General features: G+C 48.0%; 1 protein-coding gene and 1 long non-coding RNA gene across 6 annotated transcripts in view; one reads left to right on the top strand and one right to left on the bottom strand.

Moving 5' to 3' along the window:
• FRMPD1 (FERM and PDZ domain containing 1) overlaps positions 1 to 16,821 on the top strand; it is a 179,691-nt gene extending 162,870 nt beyond the window's left edge. For 4 of the 5 annotated variants that reach the window (XM_055293661.2, XM_055293660.2, XM_055293657.2 and 1 more), the window contains exons 9-16: positions 982 to 1,101; positions 2,326 to 2,462; positions 3,493 to 3,619; positions 3,752 to 3,847; positions 5,567 to 5,749; positions 7,097 to 7,244; positions 10,074 to 10,880; positions 14,306 to 16,821. In XM_055293661.2, coding sequence (XP_055149636.1) covers positions 982 to 1,101; positions 2,326 to 2,462; positions 3,493 to 3,619; positions 3,752 to 3,847; positions 5,567 to 5,749; positions 7,097 to 7,244; positions 10,074 to 10,880; positions 14,306 to 16,686 — 3,999 coding nt within the window. In that variant the 3' untranslated portion in view covers positions 16,687 to 16,821. The remainder of the gene's footprint in view (positions 1 to 981; positions 1,102 to 2,325; positions 2,463 to 3,492; positions 3,620 to 3,751; positions 3,848 to 5,566; positions 5,750 to 7,096; positions 7,245 to 10,073; positions 10,881 to 14,305) is intronic. The other variant, XM_055293663.2, reaches the window with a different exon arrangement.
• On the bottom strand, positions 7,472 to 17,891 carry LOC134731351 (uncharacterized). The gene is made up of 3 exons (XR_010113562.1): positions 17,768 to 17,891; positions 7,923 to 8,082; positions 7,472 to 7,821 (listed from the first exon to the last, which is right to left on the bottom strand). It is a non-coding gene; the product is annotated as an uncharacterized lncRNA (long non-coding RNA).
• Positions 17,892 to 18,713: the final 822 nt, after the last annotated feature.

Raw genomic sequence — 18,713 nt, 5'->3', positions numbered from 1 at the left:
GGGTTATGGGACAAGAATCAGCCTGATTTTCATCTGCTAGTATGAGGCAGGCAGGACACAGATTTAAGGTCCCCATTTTGCAGATGTAGAGACAAAGGCTTAGAGAGGTAAGGTGGCTTTCTCAAGGTAACACAGCTGATAGGAACCTGATCTTTTGCTTCTAGCTCTGATGATCTTCCCTTGCACCTGCTGCCTCTGAGCCATTAGGGAAGCATTTGTTGCTGTGTCTAAGCCCTTCTTGTGGGACTTACCCCATGATATGGTTCCTGATGGCAGAATAGGGTAAACACAGCCAAACGTTCTATACCACTCAGTCTCCCAACCGTTCAATAATATGTTGTACCAACTTTTTAAAGCTAAACACAGGTTAGTTCAACAAATCTTTGTGAGTCTGTTATAAAGATGAGGAGGATTTTAACAGTTGGAAATGAGTAAGACATAACCTCATACAAGCCACCCTGAACATTCCTCTTTGCAGATGAATTCTTACCCAATGCACTCACCGATTAGAAGGTTTACTGCTTGCAGACTTTTTAATTACTTCTATTCCCTTTGCATTGGGAAAGAAAATCAAATTAAATCCCTAAGATAGTTTAAGTGAAATAAAGTAAGTTTTAGAATGGTATGTATACTATACTATTATTTGTGGAAGATAAAAGAATAGACTTATACTGAAGCATAAATATACATAAACTCTCTGGAAGGGGCACACAAGAAACTGAAAACAGGAGTTTCCTCTGGAAAGGGAAACTGGAAGATAGGTGAGTGGGAAATGCTGCCCTTTTGAACATTTTACATTTTGTACCCATGAAAAAGAAAGTCAAATTAGGAGTAAAGGTCTATGGCTGCCTTGGGAAGCACTAGAATCGAAATTTCTGGGGACTGTCTTTCGCTGTCTGTGTTCTATAAAGTAGTTTTGTGGAATGACTGCAAGGACAAAGGCAGTTAGGAGATTAATAGTATCTCCCTTACCCATCGCAGGTGGTAGAAAGGGAGGAGTCACATGACTACCGCTGCCTCTTCAGGGTCTGTTTTGTTCCCAAGGACCCCCTGGACCTCCTGAAAGAAGACCCCGTGGCCTTTGAATACCTCTATCTGCAGGTGACTGGGTCTGTGCTTCCTAAAATCACAGTGGTTGTTCTCAAAGATGGCGCACTGGGTGATTTTGAACGTGAGCTTGAGGCCATTAAACAACTCCCTGGTAGAGATTCTCTTTATCTGAAGGAGAACGGGCCTCATCGTCGCTCGGAATTCCCTTTTCTGTCACTGAGTTGCTGTTTTAGCAGTTGTGCAATATCAGAATGAAATTCAGGCTCAGTCCTCAATGTAGACAATACATTTTCTAATACCATTTTAGGATCTTTAGAATTACAGTTTTTATTGCTAAAAGGGGCCTTAGTGCTTCAAAACCTCATTTTAGAATGATGACACTGAGTCTTGGAAAGGTCATGTCATTTGCCTGGGTCACCCACTTAGTGGCAGAGCCAAAACCTGGTTCTTGATCCGTGGCCTGGTACTCCCCCTATTCTACCTCCTTAGATGAGAGTTATTATGTCATTTTTATAACGTAAATGACAAATAATCGTTTGATGATTAAAAATAATCATTTGGAGCTGGGTGCAGTGGCTCACGCCTGTAATGTCAGCACTTTAGGAGGTCGAGGCAGGTGGACCACTTGAGGTCAGGAGTTTGAGAACAGCTTGGCCAACATGGTGAAACCCTGTCTCTATCAAAAATACAAAAAATTAGCCGGGCGTGGTGGCGCACACCTACAGTTCCAGCTGCTTGAGAGGCTGTGGCGGGAGAATCACTTGAACCTGGGAGGTGGTGGTTGCAGTGAGCCAAGATAATGCCACTGCACTCCAACCTGGGTGACAGAGTGAGATTCTGTCTCCAGAAAAGAAAAAGAAAAATAAAAAGAATCATTTGGCAGATATCACCATTTTACAGATGAGATAACTCAGACCAGGTGGATTGGACTGCCCCAAGTCTTACAGAAATGGTGGCAGAAAATAATAAAAATAGCAATAACAATGCCATCAATACTTTATATTTGTATAACACTGTGCACTTTATACCTGCTTTCATATGCATTATCTAATTTAAGTCTCACAGAAACCACGTAAGGTAGATTTTACTATCCTCATTTACCAGACACCAAATGCTCAGAGAGTCTTGGTAACTTAACCAAGGTCACACAGCCAAGAACTGTGAGAGCCAGCTCTCAAAGCGGAGCTCCTGGTCCTGCTGCCTTTCACTCGAGAGAACGAGGGGACACAATATGTCTGCTTTTGTTTCCCATCTGCTCTATTTAATCTCTTCTAGAGCTGCAGCGATGTGCTCCAGGAGCGCTTTGCTGTAGAAATGAAATGTAGCTCTGCACTCCGACTCGCGGCTCTGCACATCCAGGAACGGATCTACGCCTGTGCCCAGCCACAGAAGATCTCTTTAAAGTATATAGAGTGAGTGGCAGGGGATGGCAGCTGCATTGCATTTATAACTTGCTGGCCCCTGGCCAGGAGGGCCAGATGCCTCAGAAAGCTGATAGTCACCCACCTACCCATCTGTCTGTCTGTTGTCTTTCCATCCATTTCCCTCTGCACCCTCTCTAATCCGACCTGGCTCCCCCAGATGTCTGAACCTGGCTGCTGTCTCTGGGACAGAAGCCAACTCCAGATGGAACGACACAGGATCCCCTTGTAAATTCCCTGTTCCTGGGAAGATGTCTTGGGAAATCAGTTGCCAGCATCAGTGTTAAGCTTTTCTAGGGGAGGGAATGCCTTGGAAATTAATTTTTCCCATGGATATGAACCAGTTCTTATTGCATTATGTCTCCACTAAGGCAGTTTCAAGTCCTACGATTCCAGCACCTTCTGATTCTTAGCTTAGAATTGTTCTGGACAGCATCACTCAGGTTTGCTAAGCCCCTCCCCAGATCTCAGCTCTGTCCTGCCTGAGCATCAGAATCAGATGGGGAATCATATTTTAAAAAATACAGCAGATTCTTGGCCCTACCCCTGATGTACTGAGTCCAATCTCTAGCAGCAGGGCCTGAGAATCTGTAGTTTTAGCAAGTTTCTGGGGGATTTTGAAGCTGCTAGGCTGGCACCATGCGGAAGCTAGGCCTAGGGCATTCACAGGAGCTCTGTGTTGCCCCATGGGAGTGTCTTGTACATATGCTGTCATTATTTGCCATGTATTTTGTAGTGAAAAAGATTCAGAACTCCTGCTCTGATTGATAGAATGTCACACCGCACCAAGAGTAATGAGCTCCCAGAATGATCAAGGGGGTTTAATTCCTGAATGCCTGTGGGGATTTTTGTGGAGAGTGTGTGTATGTGTGTGTGAGAGAGAAAAAGAGAGGAGGAGAAAGTGGCTCGTAATTGCTGTATTATGGGAATACTAAGTACTGAATCAAATATAATTATGCTCTTCATTAGAGCCAAGTACCCTGTAGAAATGGGCATCCTTGTCTCCAATGTCTCATGGCAGGAAAGACTGGGGAATAGAGAATTTTATATCTCCAACTTTACTCCGAAACATGAAAGGCAAAGACATCAAGAAAGCCATTAGCTTCCACATGAAGAGGAACCAGAATTTGCTGGAACCCCGACAGAAGGTAATGAAGGTGCCTCTGCTGACCCACCCAGCTGTCGCCTGTGAAACCTTAGGAAAAACATTTTCAACATTGCCTGGATTTTAGACCAATGAATAACTCTGACTTCAAGTTGTTTTTTTTTCTCTATTTAAGCAACTTATTTCTGCTGCCCAGCTACGTTTAAATTATCTACAGATCCTCGGAGAACTCAAGACATATGGTGGAAGAATCTTTAATGCTACTTTAATGGTATGTATTAGAGAAGTGTGAAATCCTACTCACGTAAGGGACCTTAGAGCTCCTCTGAAAATCAATGTATCTTTTAGCCTAAAATTCCTGAGGACTCTGTCATGTACTAGAATTTGTTTGGTAAACTAAATGGTACACCACTGGAAAATATTTATCACGCCCTTGCTTGGTGCTACCCCTGTGATAGATGCTAGGGGAAGCAGGGCTGAATAAGACATGATTTCCATCCTTGAAGGATGAAACAAGCTACCCAACAAAATGAAGCAAAGCCATGAGACAGGTTCAGGCCTATTGCTGTGGAGTTTGGAGACAGAAGGTAGCACTGCTTGCTTCAGGGTAAGTATAGGAAGGAGAAGGGGTTAAGGAAAGAGGCAAGAGGAAGCCTGAATTTGGCCAGACTTCAGTAGAGAGGAAAAGGCATTCTGGGTCAGAAGGGGACGGTAAGCAGTTCACCAGATCTGGAGCTTTGGGTATGTGAAGGTGAAGAGGAAAATTGGAAATCATGAAAGAAAAATCAGAGTGTTTGACTGCCAAGCTGAGTCTCTGTTCAGAAGGGAGGAATGAGGGGTGGGCCTGAGAAGGGAGAGGAGAAGCAGAAAAGCCCTCTGCTCTCTTCCCATTCTCCTGCCTGCTTCTGTTTTGGAGCCTAGGCCTAGAGCTTGTGCTTTTCAGCAGTCAGTGTCTCGGGGTGTGGTTTCAGAGAGCTCTCCTCCAGCACTGTCAGCCCCAGGACTCTGCAGCACAAAACCAATTTACCAATTAGAGTGGGGTTTTAAAATATATTAACCAAAGTCCTTTCAGAAGATTTGGTATGCATCTCAGTCATTTACAGTGATGGGTCAATGTAATGAGATTGCTAACCTAACAATGTAGATGGAAGAAGAGAATCAGCGTTTTGAAAGAAGGAAGAGCATCAGATAGGGGAAGGGGAGATGCAGATGGATTCTTTAAGTAGAAGACCCAAAAGGTGGGAAAGAGACTAGATCACAGAAAGGAAAGTTTTGAAGGTACAAGAAAAACTTCCCAATTTTTCGAAGGGCTAATTCTGCCCTCTCTCAGCTGTCCAGTTCCAGTCCCTAGTCTCCCTTTACCTTTCTAGTCTAAGGAAAGAACTGGTAGTGCGAGAAGCCACCAGCTGCATGGAACAGGTTCAGGGTGCTTGCTGGGCACCGCGGCTTACAAATAGAGATAAATGCAGACTCTGTTGTCAAGAAACTTAACGTGGAAAATGAGACTTAATACAAATAATTAAAATAAGAAGTCATAAGTGTTCAGTGCTAGTAGAGAAGTAAGAGGAAGTGGTACAGGAACAAAAGAGAGGAAAGGGAGATTTCTGGCTTAAGGAGGCTGAAATCAGGCAGATGCTTTCCATAGGCAGTAGGTTTTGATGTAAGCTTTTAAAGAAGGATCAGGATTTAAATGGGAAACGATGGCAGGGAAGGGATTCAAAGAGCAGGAAGATACCGTACATAGATGTGAAAATACAGATGTGTTTATGGCTGTGGCTTAGGGCTGTATTGGAAAGAGTTTTGGGGAGATAAATTTACACTTTGATTTAGCTGTTGATGGGGTCTAAGTTAGGCAATAGTCTGGAGGAGTGGTGGTTAGGATCTAAAGTAGGAATCAAGGAGTTTGCAGTGAGAGGTATTATTGCTTACATGTGAAATGTATTTTCACTCGCTTGCGAATGGAGTCTAATTCCCCTTCCACCCCCTGCAGTTACAGGATAGAGAATCCTACATTGCCCTTCTAGTTGGAGCCAAGTATGGGATTAGCCAGATTATCAATAGCAAACTCAACATCATGGCCACATTGGCAGAGTTTGCAAACATCAGCCGTGTAGAGCTAACGGAAGAGTCTGAGAAAGTGAGCGTGGTCAAAGTGTATCTTCAGGACGTCAAGGTAACACAATGGGGAGAGATTCTGAATTCAACTGCTGGAATTTGGGGTCAAATGGGGGCCAGGCTAGTTTATATGAATTTTAAATAATAATAAAGTCTAATGTCCAATATCTGCTTAAGAGGATGAATTGCCCATCCTGTCCTGTCAAAGGGAAAGTGGTAAATGGTACATTTTCCTGAAGAGGTCCTAAAAGGTTTTTTTGTACAAACGGAGATGGACCATGTGCTTTCCTGTTGGGTTTAGAAATGTAGATGGAGAACACCAGAGGATTTTTTTTTTTTTTTTTTTTTTGAGACAGAGTCTCGCTCTGTTGCCCAGGCTGGAGTGCAGTGACGCTATCTTGGCTCACTGCAAGCTCTGCCTCGTGGGTTCACACCATTCTTCTGCCTCAGCCTCCCGAGTAGCTGGGACTACAGGCACCCGCCACCAGGCCCGGCTAATGTTTTGTACTTTTTTGTAGAGACGGGGTTTCACCGCGTTAGCCAGGATGGTCTCGATCTCCTGACCTCTTGATCCACCCACCTCGGCCTCCCAAAGTGCTTGGATTACAAGCGTGAGCCATTGCGCCCGGCCTACCAGAGGATTTTATCACATGAATGGGACCAGATTGCTGCTCAAAAGCTTTGAGTGGTGGGCATTAAAATGGGTAAATAGTGGGCCAGGTGTGGTGGCTCAGGCTTGTAATCCCAGCTACTTGGGAGGCTGAGGCAGGAGAATCACTTAAACCCAGGAGGCAGAGGTTGCAGTGAGCAAAGATTGCACCATTGCACTCCAGCCTGGGTAACAAGAGCAAAACTCTGTCTCAAAAAAAAAAAAAAGGTAACTAGTGCAGGGTACCTCCTGAGCCTCTCTTGAAGGTCTTACTTTTATTCTGCCCTCCTTTGATTTAATCCCAACATACTCAATATTGGTGCTTTATTCTTCTTATCACCCTCTCCCTCATTCTCCACATGTTCTTGCTCCTTTTTCTTTTTTAAGTCTTGCAAGTCCCTCTTGCAGGAATGAACAGGGTGGGATGGGGCAGTTTGGATATGGTGCTGGGGTAGAGGATGAGGAGCCAGAAGACACTGTATAGATTGGGTGGGAAGAACCCACTGTGTGTGTGAGTGTGTGTGTGTGTGTGTGTGTGTATGTGCGTGCACGTGCACGCGATGGTGTCTATGTACGAGTACATGCATATCCTCATTTAAAGCCTTGCAAGTGAGGATATGGGGCACCAGGAGACCTACCGGTGGACCATGGCCAGATTTACTTGGAATCTCTTGTTGGTCCCACATGGCTTTGTTGTCAGTCTTCAGACTGTCCCTTGGTCCTTGATAAACATGAGATTTCTATTTGCTTTCAAAGGTTCTGACTTTGCTGCTGGAATCCAACAGTGCAAAAGACCTAGCCTGCCTGATTGCTGGGTACTACAGGCTGTTGGTTGACCCAGTTACCTCCATTTTCCTCTGGCCTGGAAACAAACAACAAGTGCACCGGGTATCTGCAGAAGAAGGTGAGGCGCTGAGTCTTGCCCCAATAAGGACAGGCCCTTTTCACTGGCCTTGTAGGTAAGGGCAGCCTAAAGGGAGGTGGTGAATTGAATTGAGCCGAGGCTTCAGCTCAAGTGGATGAGAACTATTTCTCTGTTTATTTCCTAGTAAACAATTGATCTTTCATAAATACTAAACAAAGAAGCTTTCTTTGTGTCTGAAATTTTCCTGATACCAAGGAATGCTGTGGAAGAGCTTTAGTTCCCTGCAGTATTTCCTAAGATTGTCTCTCAGATCCACTGCATTTTATCATTATTTCTCAGCCAGGCATGGTGGCTCACGCCTGTAATCCCAGCACTTTGTGAAGCTGAGGCAGGTGGATCACCTGAGGTCAGGAGTTTGAGACCAGCCTGGCCAACATGGTGAAACCCCATCTCTACTGAAAATACAAAATTAGCCGAGCATGGTGGCACACGCCTGTAATCCCAGCTACTTGGGAGGCTGAGGCAAGAGAATCGCTTGAACGCAGGAGGTGGAGGTTGCAGTGAGTCGAGATCGTGCCATTGCACTCCAGCCTGGGCAACAAGAGCGAAACTCCATCTAAAAAAAAAAAAAAAAAAAAAAGATTATCATTATTTCTCATCAAAAAGAGATGTCACTTATTTGTTCAGGAAGTAGATGACCCAGCTTCTCTTCCTTACCTATGCACTCTTTTGCAATCTCTTGAAGTATAAAAGAACTTCTCTGCAAGGCAGGTAAGACAGTTTCCCAGGCCAGCTCCCAGTTTCTGCCAGGTTTTTGCTTCAGCACCATTGATGCAGCATGTCCCCAGGGCTGTGCTGATAAATGCTTAACAACTCCCTGCAGGGGGACAAAAAACAATTTGAAGGAAATGCCCAATTCCATGGTGTCAACACTCTCACAATGGCTAATTTCAGGCTACCACGACATGATGTCACTGAATGTGGAGATGGGAAGAGGTGATCAGTAGCACACCATTGTAGAGTGCTTCCTCTATGTGGATAAAGTAGAAATCAGCTCAAGAGAATAGGTACTAATACAATAAGTAAAACAGTTAGAAAGTGATGAGTTTAGAGTATCTGTTACCTTTGTTTTTATTTTATTTTTTTTAGAGGCAGTCTCTCTCTGTCACCCAGGCTGGAGTGCAGTGGTGCAATCTTGGCTCACTGCAGCCTCTGCCTCCTGGGTTCAAGTGATTCTCCTGCCTCAGCCTCCCGAGTAGCTGAGATTACAGGCACCTGCCACCACGCCCAGCTAATTTTTGTACATTAGTAGAGATGGGGTTTTGCCATGTTGGTCAGCCTGGTCTCGAACCCCTGACCTCAAATGATCTGCCCACCTTAGCCTCCCAAAGTGCTGAGATTACAGGCATGAGCCACGGCGCCCAGCCTGTTACCTTTATTGTTACACAATGTATTTATGAACGAGGGGTGACTCCTCAGAGTCTGCTCAGGGAGACAACACAGAGTGGCAACAGGGCTGTTGTGGAGGGGTTGTGGGGCGGACTGCTGCTGCCTGTCAGAGAAATTTCTCTAGAGGAAGAGGTATTGGAAATAGATCTTGAAGAACATGCTGAAGTTAACCAGGCACGGAAAAGGAAGACAGATCCTTCAAGGCCGAGGGGGCCTGGAGGAATGACCCGAGGGAAAGGCCATGACCTGAAAGAAGCTCTCCCTATGGGTGGCTGGAACGTGGCAGGGAAGCCTGCCATGGGGGACTGGGTGCCTGAGGAGGGCCTGGACCATATTGCGAGAGGGGAAAAGGGAGATGGTGAAAAGAGATAGGAGCCCCACCATGAGAAGGGCAGCTAGACTACAGAGGAGACCTCAGCGCCGTTCTGTGAGGGAGACACTAGACTGAAGGGGAGGTGTCAAGACCATCCTGTTGGGGGGACTAGACTGCAGAGGAGGGCTCAGGACCATCCTGGGAGAGGGGGAAGAGCCTGCAGAGGAGGCCTTAGGGCCATCCTTTGAGGGAAGGGAGAACTAAACTATGCATGAGGCGCCATGGCCATCCTGTGAGAAGGGCAACAAGGCCATACTGTGAGAGTCTGTAACTGTTGTAGGGGAGGTCAGGCTCTTCCCCGTAGGCAGGGCAGCCATCAGAGGGTTTAAGCAGGGTGTGATGAGGTCAGAGAGAGAAGTTGGAGAAAGATCAGTCTGGAGACTTACAGAAATAGAGAGATTGCAACCTGGCTCCGTGCTCCCCACCCTCCTACCATTAGTCCTTCCTGAGAACCTGCCGCTGGATGAGTTTTCACTGTCCTACAAAGCCCATAGCACCCATGGATCCAGAAGGCCAGGTTTTAGAATGGTGCCAGCCTAGCAGCCTCGTACTCCTCAAAAAATTGCTGAAAATACAGATTCTCAGGCCCCACTTCTAGCGATCTGACTCAGTACATCAGGGGTAGGGCCAAGGATCTGTTGTATTTTTAAAATATGATTCCCCATCTGACTTTGATGCCCAGACAGGATAGAACTGAGGTCTGGGGAGGGGCTTAGCAAACCTGGGCAGTGCTGCCCACGCAAAGAGGAATCAAAGTAAATACCACATTTCCATGAACAGACAGTTCTCCTTGGAGGTGGGGATGGAGTTAATCCAGCCTCCTTTAGCTCAGAGAGATGTGGGACAGGCAGTCTGATAGCATGGGGAGAATATGGAAGTTGGAGTCCCTCGGATCCTGTGTTCATCAGTATAGGACGGTCTTAGGCCGGCCACCCTCTGGCCCTCAGTTCTCTCGTCTGGCAGGGTTGGGTGGGGGTCGTGGGGCTAGAAGGACACACAGGCAGGAGAATTCTGTTGTGTAACTGTTGGTGTACCCTGTGTTGCAGGCTATGAATCCAGGGCCTGCAGTGACTCAGAGGAGTCCTCTGAGGTGGACTGCGTACTCGAACCTCTCTCTGACAGGCGCCTGGTGAAGCTGGCACCCTGCAGATCACTCATAAAGGAGGAGCAGCCTCCTGGGAACAGCCCCACACCTGAGGTGGCTAGGAGGGGCCCCAGCACCTGCGGGGCCAGCAGCACAACAGACAGTGCCGAGTCTGAGGCGTCCGACTCAGCCAACACTGAGAGCCGCGGCTACAGGACCAGTGGCTCAAGCGAGTCCATGGACGCTCTGGAAGAGGATGACTTAGACACCTGCTCCTCCAGCAGGTCCACCTTCTTCCAGTTTGGCTCGCCAGGCCTCCCAGAGAGCATTGACTCTGACAGCCAGGAGGAGAGAAGCGGGATTGAAACCAGTGGCTTCCTCTGTCTCCTGGACCTGGCCCAGAAAGCCAACCCCCAGTGCCAGAAGACAGAGTTTTCTGAGAGTGTTGCTTTGGAGACATTTGGCTGGGCACCAGAACTGAGCACAGTCAGGCTGGACCCCAGGCTGTATGAAGGCAGCTGTGCCGACTACTACAGCCTGTGTTCCAGTGTCTCCCCAGCCAGCTACCTGAGTGACAGTTCTGAAAGCACAGCTTCCCGGCAAGCGGGAGTCCCGCCAGCCTGGGGTCAGCAGGGCTGGACTGAGGCCCAGCCCAGTTCCACGCTGGAACCCCTGGCCCTGCACCCACCACTGACCTTTGAGGATGGCAGCTCAGATGAGGAATACTATGACGCGGCTGATAAGCTCACTCCCCCAGGCCCCGCCTCAGGTGAGCCGTCCCTTGCAGGTCTGCAGACACGGCTGAGTGCCTCCCGGGGGCCAAGGCCTGGGGCCAAGCTTGAGAGGAAGGCACATGAGTGAAACAGCGTCCCTGTCCACTTCTGAGGAGGTAGATACAGATTCCATGAACCAAATTTTAGGCATCGTGGCAGGCCTGCAAGGGAGGTTCAGAGAACTGTGGCAAGCAGATGGGAGGGATTCATCCAACAGTGGGAATCAGGGAAGGCTTCCCAGAAGAGGGGGCAAATGGGCTGGGCCTTGTGGGAGGGACAGAATTTACAAAAAAGAAGAAAAGGGCTTGACAGGAGTGCCCGGCAGAGCGAAGTGGCTATGTCATCATTGATCCTGAGGCTGCATTAAAGGAGGCCTTGAAGCAAGAAGAACCAGACGGACAGGCCGTCTGTGGCCCTGCAAGGCCTTCTGGGGTCCAAGGGACCCTGACATCAGAAGGTAGGGAATCTGGTGGCTGTGTTTCTATCAGGTTCCTCATACATTCCTCCACTGAGAGTGTGGAGGGTCTTTCCAAACAGAACTGAGATCCTGATAGGACACACACACACACACACACACACTGCATTCTGAAGGAAACATATTGGAAAAGAGCACATGGATGTTGAAGGTGACCTGCCAGGGGCTGGGAGAGCTGCAGCCCTTGTTCTTGTCTCGGCGCTTTCCTGCTGCTCTCTGATCCTCTATTCCCAGACCTCCTGTGCTCTCCCACTGTTCTGGAGAGAAAGGCCAGCTCTTCCGGGAGCCCTGTCAGGCCCTTTGAGGCCCTCTGTGACATGGCCTCTGCCTGTCTCTCTCTCTCCTGCATTCCTGCCATACAGACCTCCTTGCCCCTTTCTACAAGTGCCTGTTTTTTTCCCCTCCTCCAGCCTTTGCACATGCTGCTCTTTATGACTGAAACACTCCTCCCCCGATCGTGGCTGCTGGTGCCCATCCATCTATCAGATTCCGGTTGGAATTCACTTCCTCAGAGAACATTTCCCAGGCTTCCCAGGCCAGGGCAGGTCTCCCCATCTCTGTCACATGTTCTTGCATTACCTGGGGCTCTCCCTGCCTGGCACCTAGCACAGCCTGTAAATTACATATTTACTTGTATGATTCTGTGTTGATGTTTCTCTCCATCACTAGACCGAGAACTCCTTTGAGCGTTAGAACTGTGTGTTTCTCATGGTGTCCCCAGCACACAGTGTCTAGCAATTGTTGCTAAATGAATGAATGAAGTATCCACCATCTACACTGAGTTCAATTGACTGTGCCTCTAAGGAAAGGAGAAACCATGGCCAGACTGCTTACTGCTCCCCAAAGTACCCAGACAACCACTTTCCATGTCCCCAGCCTTGCCCTGCAGGGCCAGCCATTGTGCTGGGGCAGGATGGAAGTGTGGCAGAAACCATCAGTCAGGGCCCTTTTATGGGAGTCTAGTCAGGAACATATGGGGTTTGTACCAGACACTGTTTTTTTGTTTTTGTTTTTTAATAGGGAGCCAGTGTGGTGCTGAGAAAAGAGCCAGAACTAGGATTCCTCAGCCTGGGTTCTGATTTGGCCCCTGACTGACTATTGGAGCCTCTTGGTCTTTGGGACTTAGAAGCTTCTTGGTCGGTGGCTGTCAGTATCCTAGGGCAGTCAAATGTGGCTGGGCATCAGAATCACCTGAGGGACCTTGTTTAAAAACTATAGATTTGGCGGGGCGCAGTGGCTCACACCTGTAATCCCAGCAGTTTGGGAGGCCGAAGCAGGCGGATCACCTGAGGTTGGGAGTTTGAGACTAGCCTGGCCAACATGGCAAAACCCCATCTTTACTAAAAATACAAAAATTAGCCAGGCATGGTGGCATGCACCTGTAATCCCAGCTACCCAGGAGGCTGAGGTAGGAGAATCACTGGAACCTGGGAGGCAGAGGCTGCAGTGAGCAGAGATTGCACCACTGAACTCTAGCTTGGCCAACACAGCAAGACTCTGTCTCAAAAAAAAAAAAAAAACCTTATAGATTCCTAGGCCCTAGCCTCAGAGATTCTGACTCCTCAGAGATTCTGGGGAGCAGCCTAGGACTTGATAAGGTTTCTAATAGCACACAGCCAGGTTAGAAATGACTGGTCTGACTACACAAGCTCTCTGATTCTCAAGTACTAGGCTCTGATCCGAATTCCTTCCGGCTGATTCCCAAGGGTCCTTCACAATAGTGCCTCTCCTCCCAGAAAGATCCATCCTGGGATGCACAAAACTCAATGCCTGTGACAGAGTCGTGGCCCCTTTACATTCAGACATGAAATGGCAATAGTAAGAGCAGCTTCCTTTTAGTGAATACCTAATGAGGCAGAGGCCTTGTGCTGGGTGCTTTATAAAAATGCACTAATTCATTTAACCTGCACGGCAGCACTGATGGGCACCACTGGCACTAAAAGACTTGGGTTAACATCAGCACAAAGAAAAAGTGTTAAGAAGTAAGATTGTTTATAGAATTGCTGGCAAGACTGAAGACCTGGGTTCAGAAATAGACAGCAACCAGGCTGAGTCTAGTCACAGGATTCCCTACCTGTATTATCAAGCTATTGCGGCTGGAAAGAATGGCTCTGCTTTTTTTTTTTTTTTTTTTTTAAATGCCTTTGAGTTTGGAATTCTGGCGTGGACAGAGCATCTTCATGAACAGTTCCAACAGACTCTAACCATTGGGAGATGTCATTCCCTAAACAGAAGTTGAGGTGCTGTGACCAAAAGACAATTAAATAGATCTTAGGCATCCAAAAATTTAATAATGTCTATCACAGCTGGGTGCGGTGGCTCAGTCCTATAATCCAAGCACCTTGGGAGGCTGAGGTGGGAGGATTGCTTGAACTCAGGAGTTCAAGGCTGCTGTGAGCAGTGATCGCACCACTGCACTATAGCCTGGGGGACAGAGTGAGACCCTGTCTCAAAAAAAAAAAAAAGTCGGCCATGCGTGGTGGCTTATGCCTGTAATCCCAGGCCTAGGTAGGCGGATCATTTGAGGTCAGGAGTTCAAGACCACCCTGACCAATATGGTGAAACCCCATCTCTACTAAAAATACAAAAATTAGCCAGGCATGGTGGCAGATGCCTGTAATCTCAGCTACTCTGGGGGGATGAGGCAGGAGAATTGCTTGAACCTGGGAGGCAGAGGTTGCAGTGAGCCAAGATCACGCCACTGTACTCCAGCCTGGGTGACAGAACGAGACTCTGTCTCAAAAAAATAAAAAAAAATCTGTCACAATTATTATCCCCATCTTTCAGATGAGGAAGTTGAGGAGATCAGGATTGAACTTGCTCAAGGTTACACAGCCTAGCCAGAATTTAAACCCAGGCAAGCCCAAGGCCTGAGCCCAAGCTCTATTAACCTCTTTTTTTTTTTTTTTCTGCTTTTTAATGTATTTTTTCTTTCCTGACTCCCAGGGCCCAGAGATGTTTCTGCTGCAGAACCCAGTGCCACAAGCTTGCAGAATAAGGCCAGCACTTCTAACCCTGAGAACAGCCTGCCTTGTGGGCCAGATGGAAGACAGCCAAGCAGGAGGGGAGGGGTGAAGAAATATGCCAAGACCCTGAGGAAAAGAAGGTCTTTCCTGCAGACCGACTACACCTCTCAGGTCTCATTTCCCCTGGTGCCATCAGCCTCCCTGGAGAGTGTAGACGACGTGTGCTACTATGACAGGGAGCCCTACCTGGCCCTTGGTGCACCCTCCCCAACTGTGTCCTCTCTGCAGGACATGCAGGGTGAGCCTGGCCTTCTGGAGACCAAGGCCTTGGGGCTGCTAGCTCCTCTGAGGGAGACCAAGAGCACAAACCCAGCCTCCAGGGTCATGGAGATGGAGCCCGAGACCATGGAAACCAAATCAGTCATCGACTCTCGAGTGTCTTCTATTTCTGCCATTCGCTTCCGGATTGACCCCAACAATAAAGAGAATTCTGATGCTGTCCCTGTTGCCAGCTCCTCAGCAAGCACTCCTCACTGTTCAAACCCAGGTTCATCTGGCCCAGATACTGCTCAGGCAAGGCCTTCCCAAATCTTATCTCTGTCTCAAGACCTGGATGGGACTGCCCCCAAAGAACCGACCATAGAGCATGGGGACAGCTCCTTCTCCCTCTCCAGTGGTGACCCTAACCCAGACAGAGCCTGCCTGGCCAGCCACCCAGGGCTAAATAATATCTCTCAAGGAGACACACTAGAGCTCCAGTTGGAGCCCCATGTCCAGTTGGAAATGGGATTGGAATCTTTTTGTACAAATCATATACAAGAAACTGCCCCCAAATACACAGAGCCTTTGTTGTCTCCTAGAGATGAGCCTAGAAGTGATGAATGTGGAATAAATCCAGGAGAGAAGATAGCTTCTATCCCTACAAAGGAAGAGCAACAAGGACAACTATCTCTGCAAAGAGACAGAGAAGTTACAAACAAAAATGGCACCAACATATTTCAGGAGGAATCTAGGAAGGATTCAGGTGACTCCCCGGGTAATGTGTCAAATAATGTTTCACAGGCTCTTCGTATTAGTTCTCCAGCTGGTAAAATAGTAACCTCCCTTTCTTTAGATGCTCCTGTAACAGGGACTGAGCAGATCCCACCACATCCCCCTAGAGACCCTCAAGGACAGAGCAGAGAACCCCCAGGGCAAGCCTGCCAGGCTCAAGAACAAAAGCTATTCGTAGAGTTGGATTTAGACCCTGGTTGCTTTCTTGGGAAGCAGACGATTTCATCAGCCCTCCCTCCAGAGGGGATCAAGGCAGAGGCACCTGACCATGTGACAGGGGAAGATATAGCCCCTAGGGACAGCCCTGAGTGGGTCTGTTTTAATCCTGAGCCTTCTCTGCCAGAACCACTACCATGTCCACAAGAGGATCCTCACTTAGAAACTTCAAACCATTGCTTATTCTCAGAAGGCAAAAGTGACAGCTCTAGCATCTGCCTTTCTGCTGAGAAGTCTTTTCTGTGCTTTGCCCCAGAAAGCCATCCTGAAGTCTCTGCCAGTCTCAGGATGGCCACATCTTTGGGTTTTGCAGGCATGAATGAGATGGTGGCTCCCAGGATAGGGATGGACCAGTGCAGCTGTCAGTTCTCCTATGCCACATGCTTCCGTGGCCCGCAGCCTGAGACAGAGGAAGAAGACAGGGATTTGGAAGCACACCCCATGGCCCCCCTCACCTCACCGCCCTCTGCGGGAAGCCCAGTGGTTCTGCCCTGGAGGCCTGCCCGACCCCACAGCTGCAGCACCGCACCCCTGTCGAGGAAAAGCCACATCTGGCCAGAGTACTGCTCCAGGGCACTGAGACAGCTGAAAGCCACCCCCGCCAGCACCCCTGAGGGCTTCATCCAACTCATGGAGAGCTTGCTGGAGCTACAAGACATTTTAGAAACTTCCTGGGGGATTGGAAACAAACATCCTCCAGAGAAATGCACCTGGCACTTTACCGAAAGCCGGAGCCGCCTCTGCATGGGCTCGCAGAAGCTCCTGTCGAGCTGTCAGCATGTGATCAGAATGGACCAGTCCCCCGAAGAGATGCAGGGGGCTGTGCGTGACACCTTCCAGCACCTGGTCCAGCTGGCTGGCCTGTGCTTTCAGTTCACGGACTGTAGCCGCTGCTCTGCCCGGAACAGGGAGGCAGTGGGGAACCTGAGGGATGTGGTGTATACCTACCATCAGTTTGTAGAGGCTGCTAAATCGACCTGCGAGAGAGGCTACCACGACCTGAGTGTGAAACTCCTGGCCCGTCAGTGCACGGCCCTCACGGCTGCCGTGTTCTGTTTGACCCAGAAGTTCCGGGCATCCACGGCCCTGTAAACAGGTCAACGGCCCAAGGGCCTCCTGCCCTGTCCTGCCTTGGACACTTCCCTCAGAAGCCCTTTCCACTCTCCCACCCACCCTCTTCAAATGTTTACTATATAGAGTATTCAAATAAACTGCTGCTTAATCTTGGCCTGAGTCATGGAGTTTGGGTTAAAAGCATTCACTTCTATTCGTTCAACAAACATTCACTGGATACTTCCTTTGTGCCAGGCCTTGGGATTTACAGATGAGTAAGACAAGTCTCTACCCCTGGTCAGGATGCTTATAGACTCTCTAGGGCACAGATTAGTTAGATCACTATCCGCAAAGTGTTTATCGTAAAAGGAGCGTACCCACGGAGTGTAGAAGCAAAAGGAATACTCAAGAGGGCAGGGGTGAGGGAGAAAGGTGGGGGTCACTGAAAAACAGTCTTGACTTCTCATATCACACTTATTTGGCAATAACCTTTACAAATAGGAGTGAATACCGGTGATATTTGATAGATTCGACTTTCACAAGTTATGGTTTGCAGCGCCTGCACCAGGAGGCCTGGGATTCTTGGCTGCCCCCCTGCAGCAAGCATAGGTTGCCACTAGGTGGCAGGAAGTTCTTTCGTTGCAAGGCCACACATGTGCTTTATCTGAAATTGATTGCATCCCTGAATCTTGCACCTTATTCCTGTTTTAAATATATAAAACGTCGAACATTAAAGCCTTGAATTAGATTTGTCTTTTTAAGAATATTAAAGCAAAAGAAACATATTGGATACCTTTCTTACCCCAGTTGAGCCAGTTAATCCCAGTTCATCCTGGTGGGACCTTAGACAAGCCACTTAACCTCTCAGTGCTTTGGTTTTCTTTTCTGCAAATTGGGATACTGATAGTGCCCATTTTATGGGATAGAAATCCAGCAAGTACTCAATCTAGTAAATGATAAATGCTAGTAATAACCCTCAGCTCTTACGGACGTCTCCTCTAGTCTGAAACCATCCCCTGTATTTTGTTTTTAGACCCCAGGGAAACTGATTTTAAGCCTCCCTTGGGGTGCCTCTTTGCCTGGCTTCTCTGTTCAGGCCAAAGGCGGTTTAGTCACTCACCTTAGGCTATTAGAGTTCGTTAAAGGAGTCCCTTGTCCTTCTGGTGCTCCTGACCAGTTGTGAGCTCAGTGCTGCCCCTGTGGCTGTTCTCTAGGGCTCCTTTCCTCCACCCAGCAAAAGCAGGAAGAGAGAGGAGAGTGTGAAGTCACACACCTCAGCTTTCTCCAATCAGAAGGAAAACAATACCTGAGAGAAAACATGAAAAGGCATCCTTCCCATCTCCTGTTACCAATAACTTGTTATTGGTTACAGAAACCAATTAACCAGTACTTGTGCCAGGAAAAGACATATTTTCTTAGAGGCCTGTTTCTTTTCATAGAATACTCTGAATAAAATTTAAATGAGGCTCTTGAACACAGATTGGAAGCAATTTCATGACAATGAAAAATAGGAACTACAGGGTACCAAAATAATAAAAATTGCCTAATGTTAAACAAGACTCGAAACTTTTGCCAGCAGAAAGCTATGAAGAGGTAAATCACTCATTTATGTGAACACAACCTATGTGTTCACCAGTTTAGGGGAGGAGCTCGGGACTTCACTCAACGAGAATTTTTTTTTTTTTTTTTTTTAGATGGAGTTTCACTCTTGTTGCCCAGGATGGAGTGCAATGGTGCGATCTTGGCTCACTGCAACCTCTGCCTCCCAGGTTCAAGCGATTCTCCTGCCTCAGCCTCCTGAGTAGCTGGGATTACAGGCGTCTGCTGCCATGCCCAGCTAATTTTTGTATTTTTTAGTAGAGACGGGGTTCCACCATGTTGCCCAGGCTGGTCTCAAACCCCTGACCCCAGGTGATCTGCCCACCTTGGCCTCTCAAAGTGCTAGGATTACAGGGTTGAGCCACTGCACCTGGCCTCAATCAGAATTTGAATCCTGGCTTTGGCCTGTGTTATCAGGCATTTCCCTGGGCCTCGGTTTCCCCATCTGGCAAAAGGAAATAATACTT

Source organism: Symphalangus syndactylus, chromosome 9, assembly GCF_028878055.3.
Source record: "Symphalangus syndactylus isolate Jambi chromosome 9, NHGRI_mSymSyn1-v2.1_pri, whole genome shotgun sequence".
Lineage (NCBI taxonomy): Eukaryota > Metazoa > Chordata > Mammalia > Primates > Hylobatidae > Symphalangus > Symphalangus syndactylus.
Note: the sequence above shows the minus strand (reverse complement) of the source record. Positions and strands in the feature narration are given on the sequence as shown.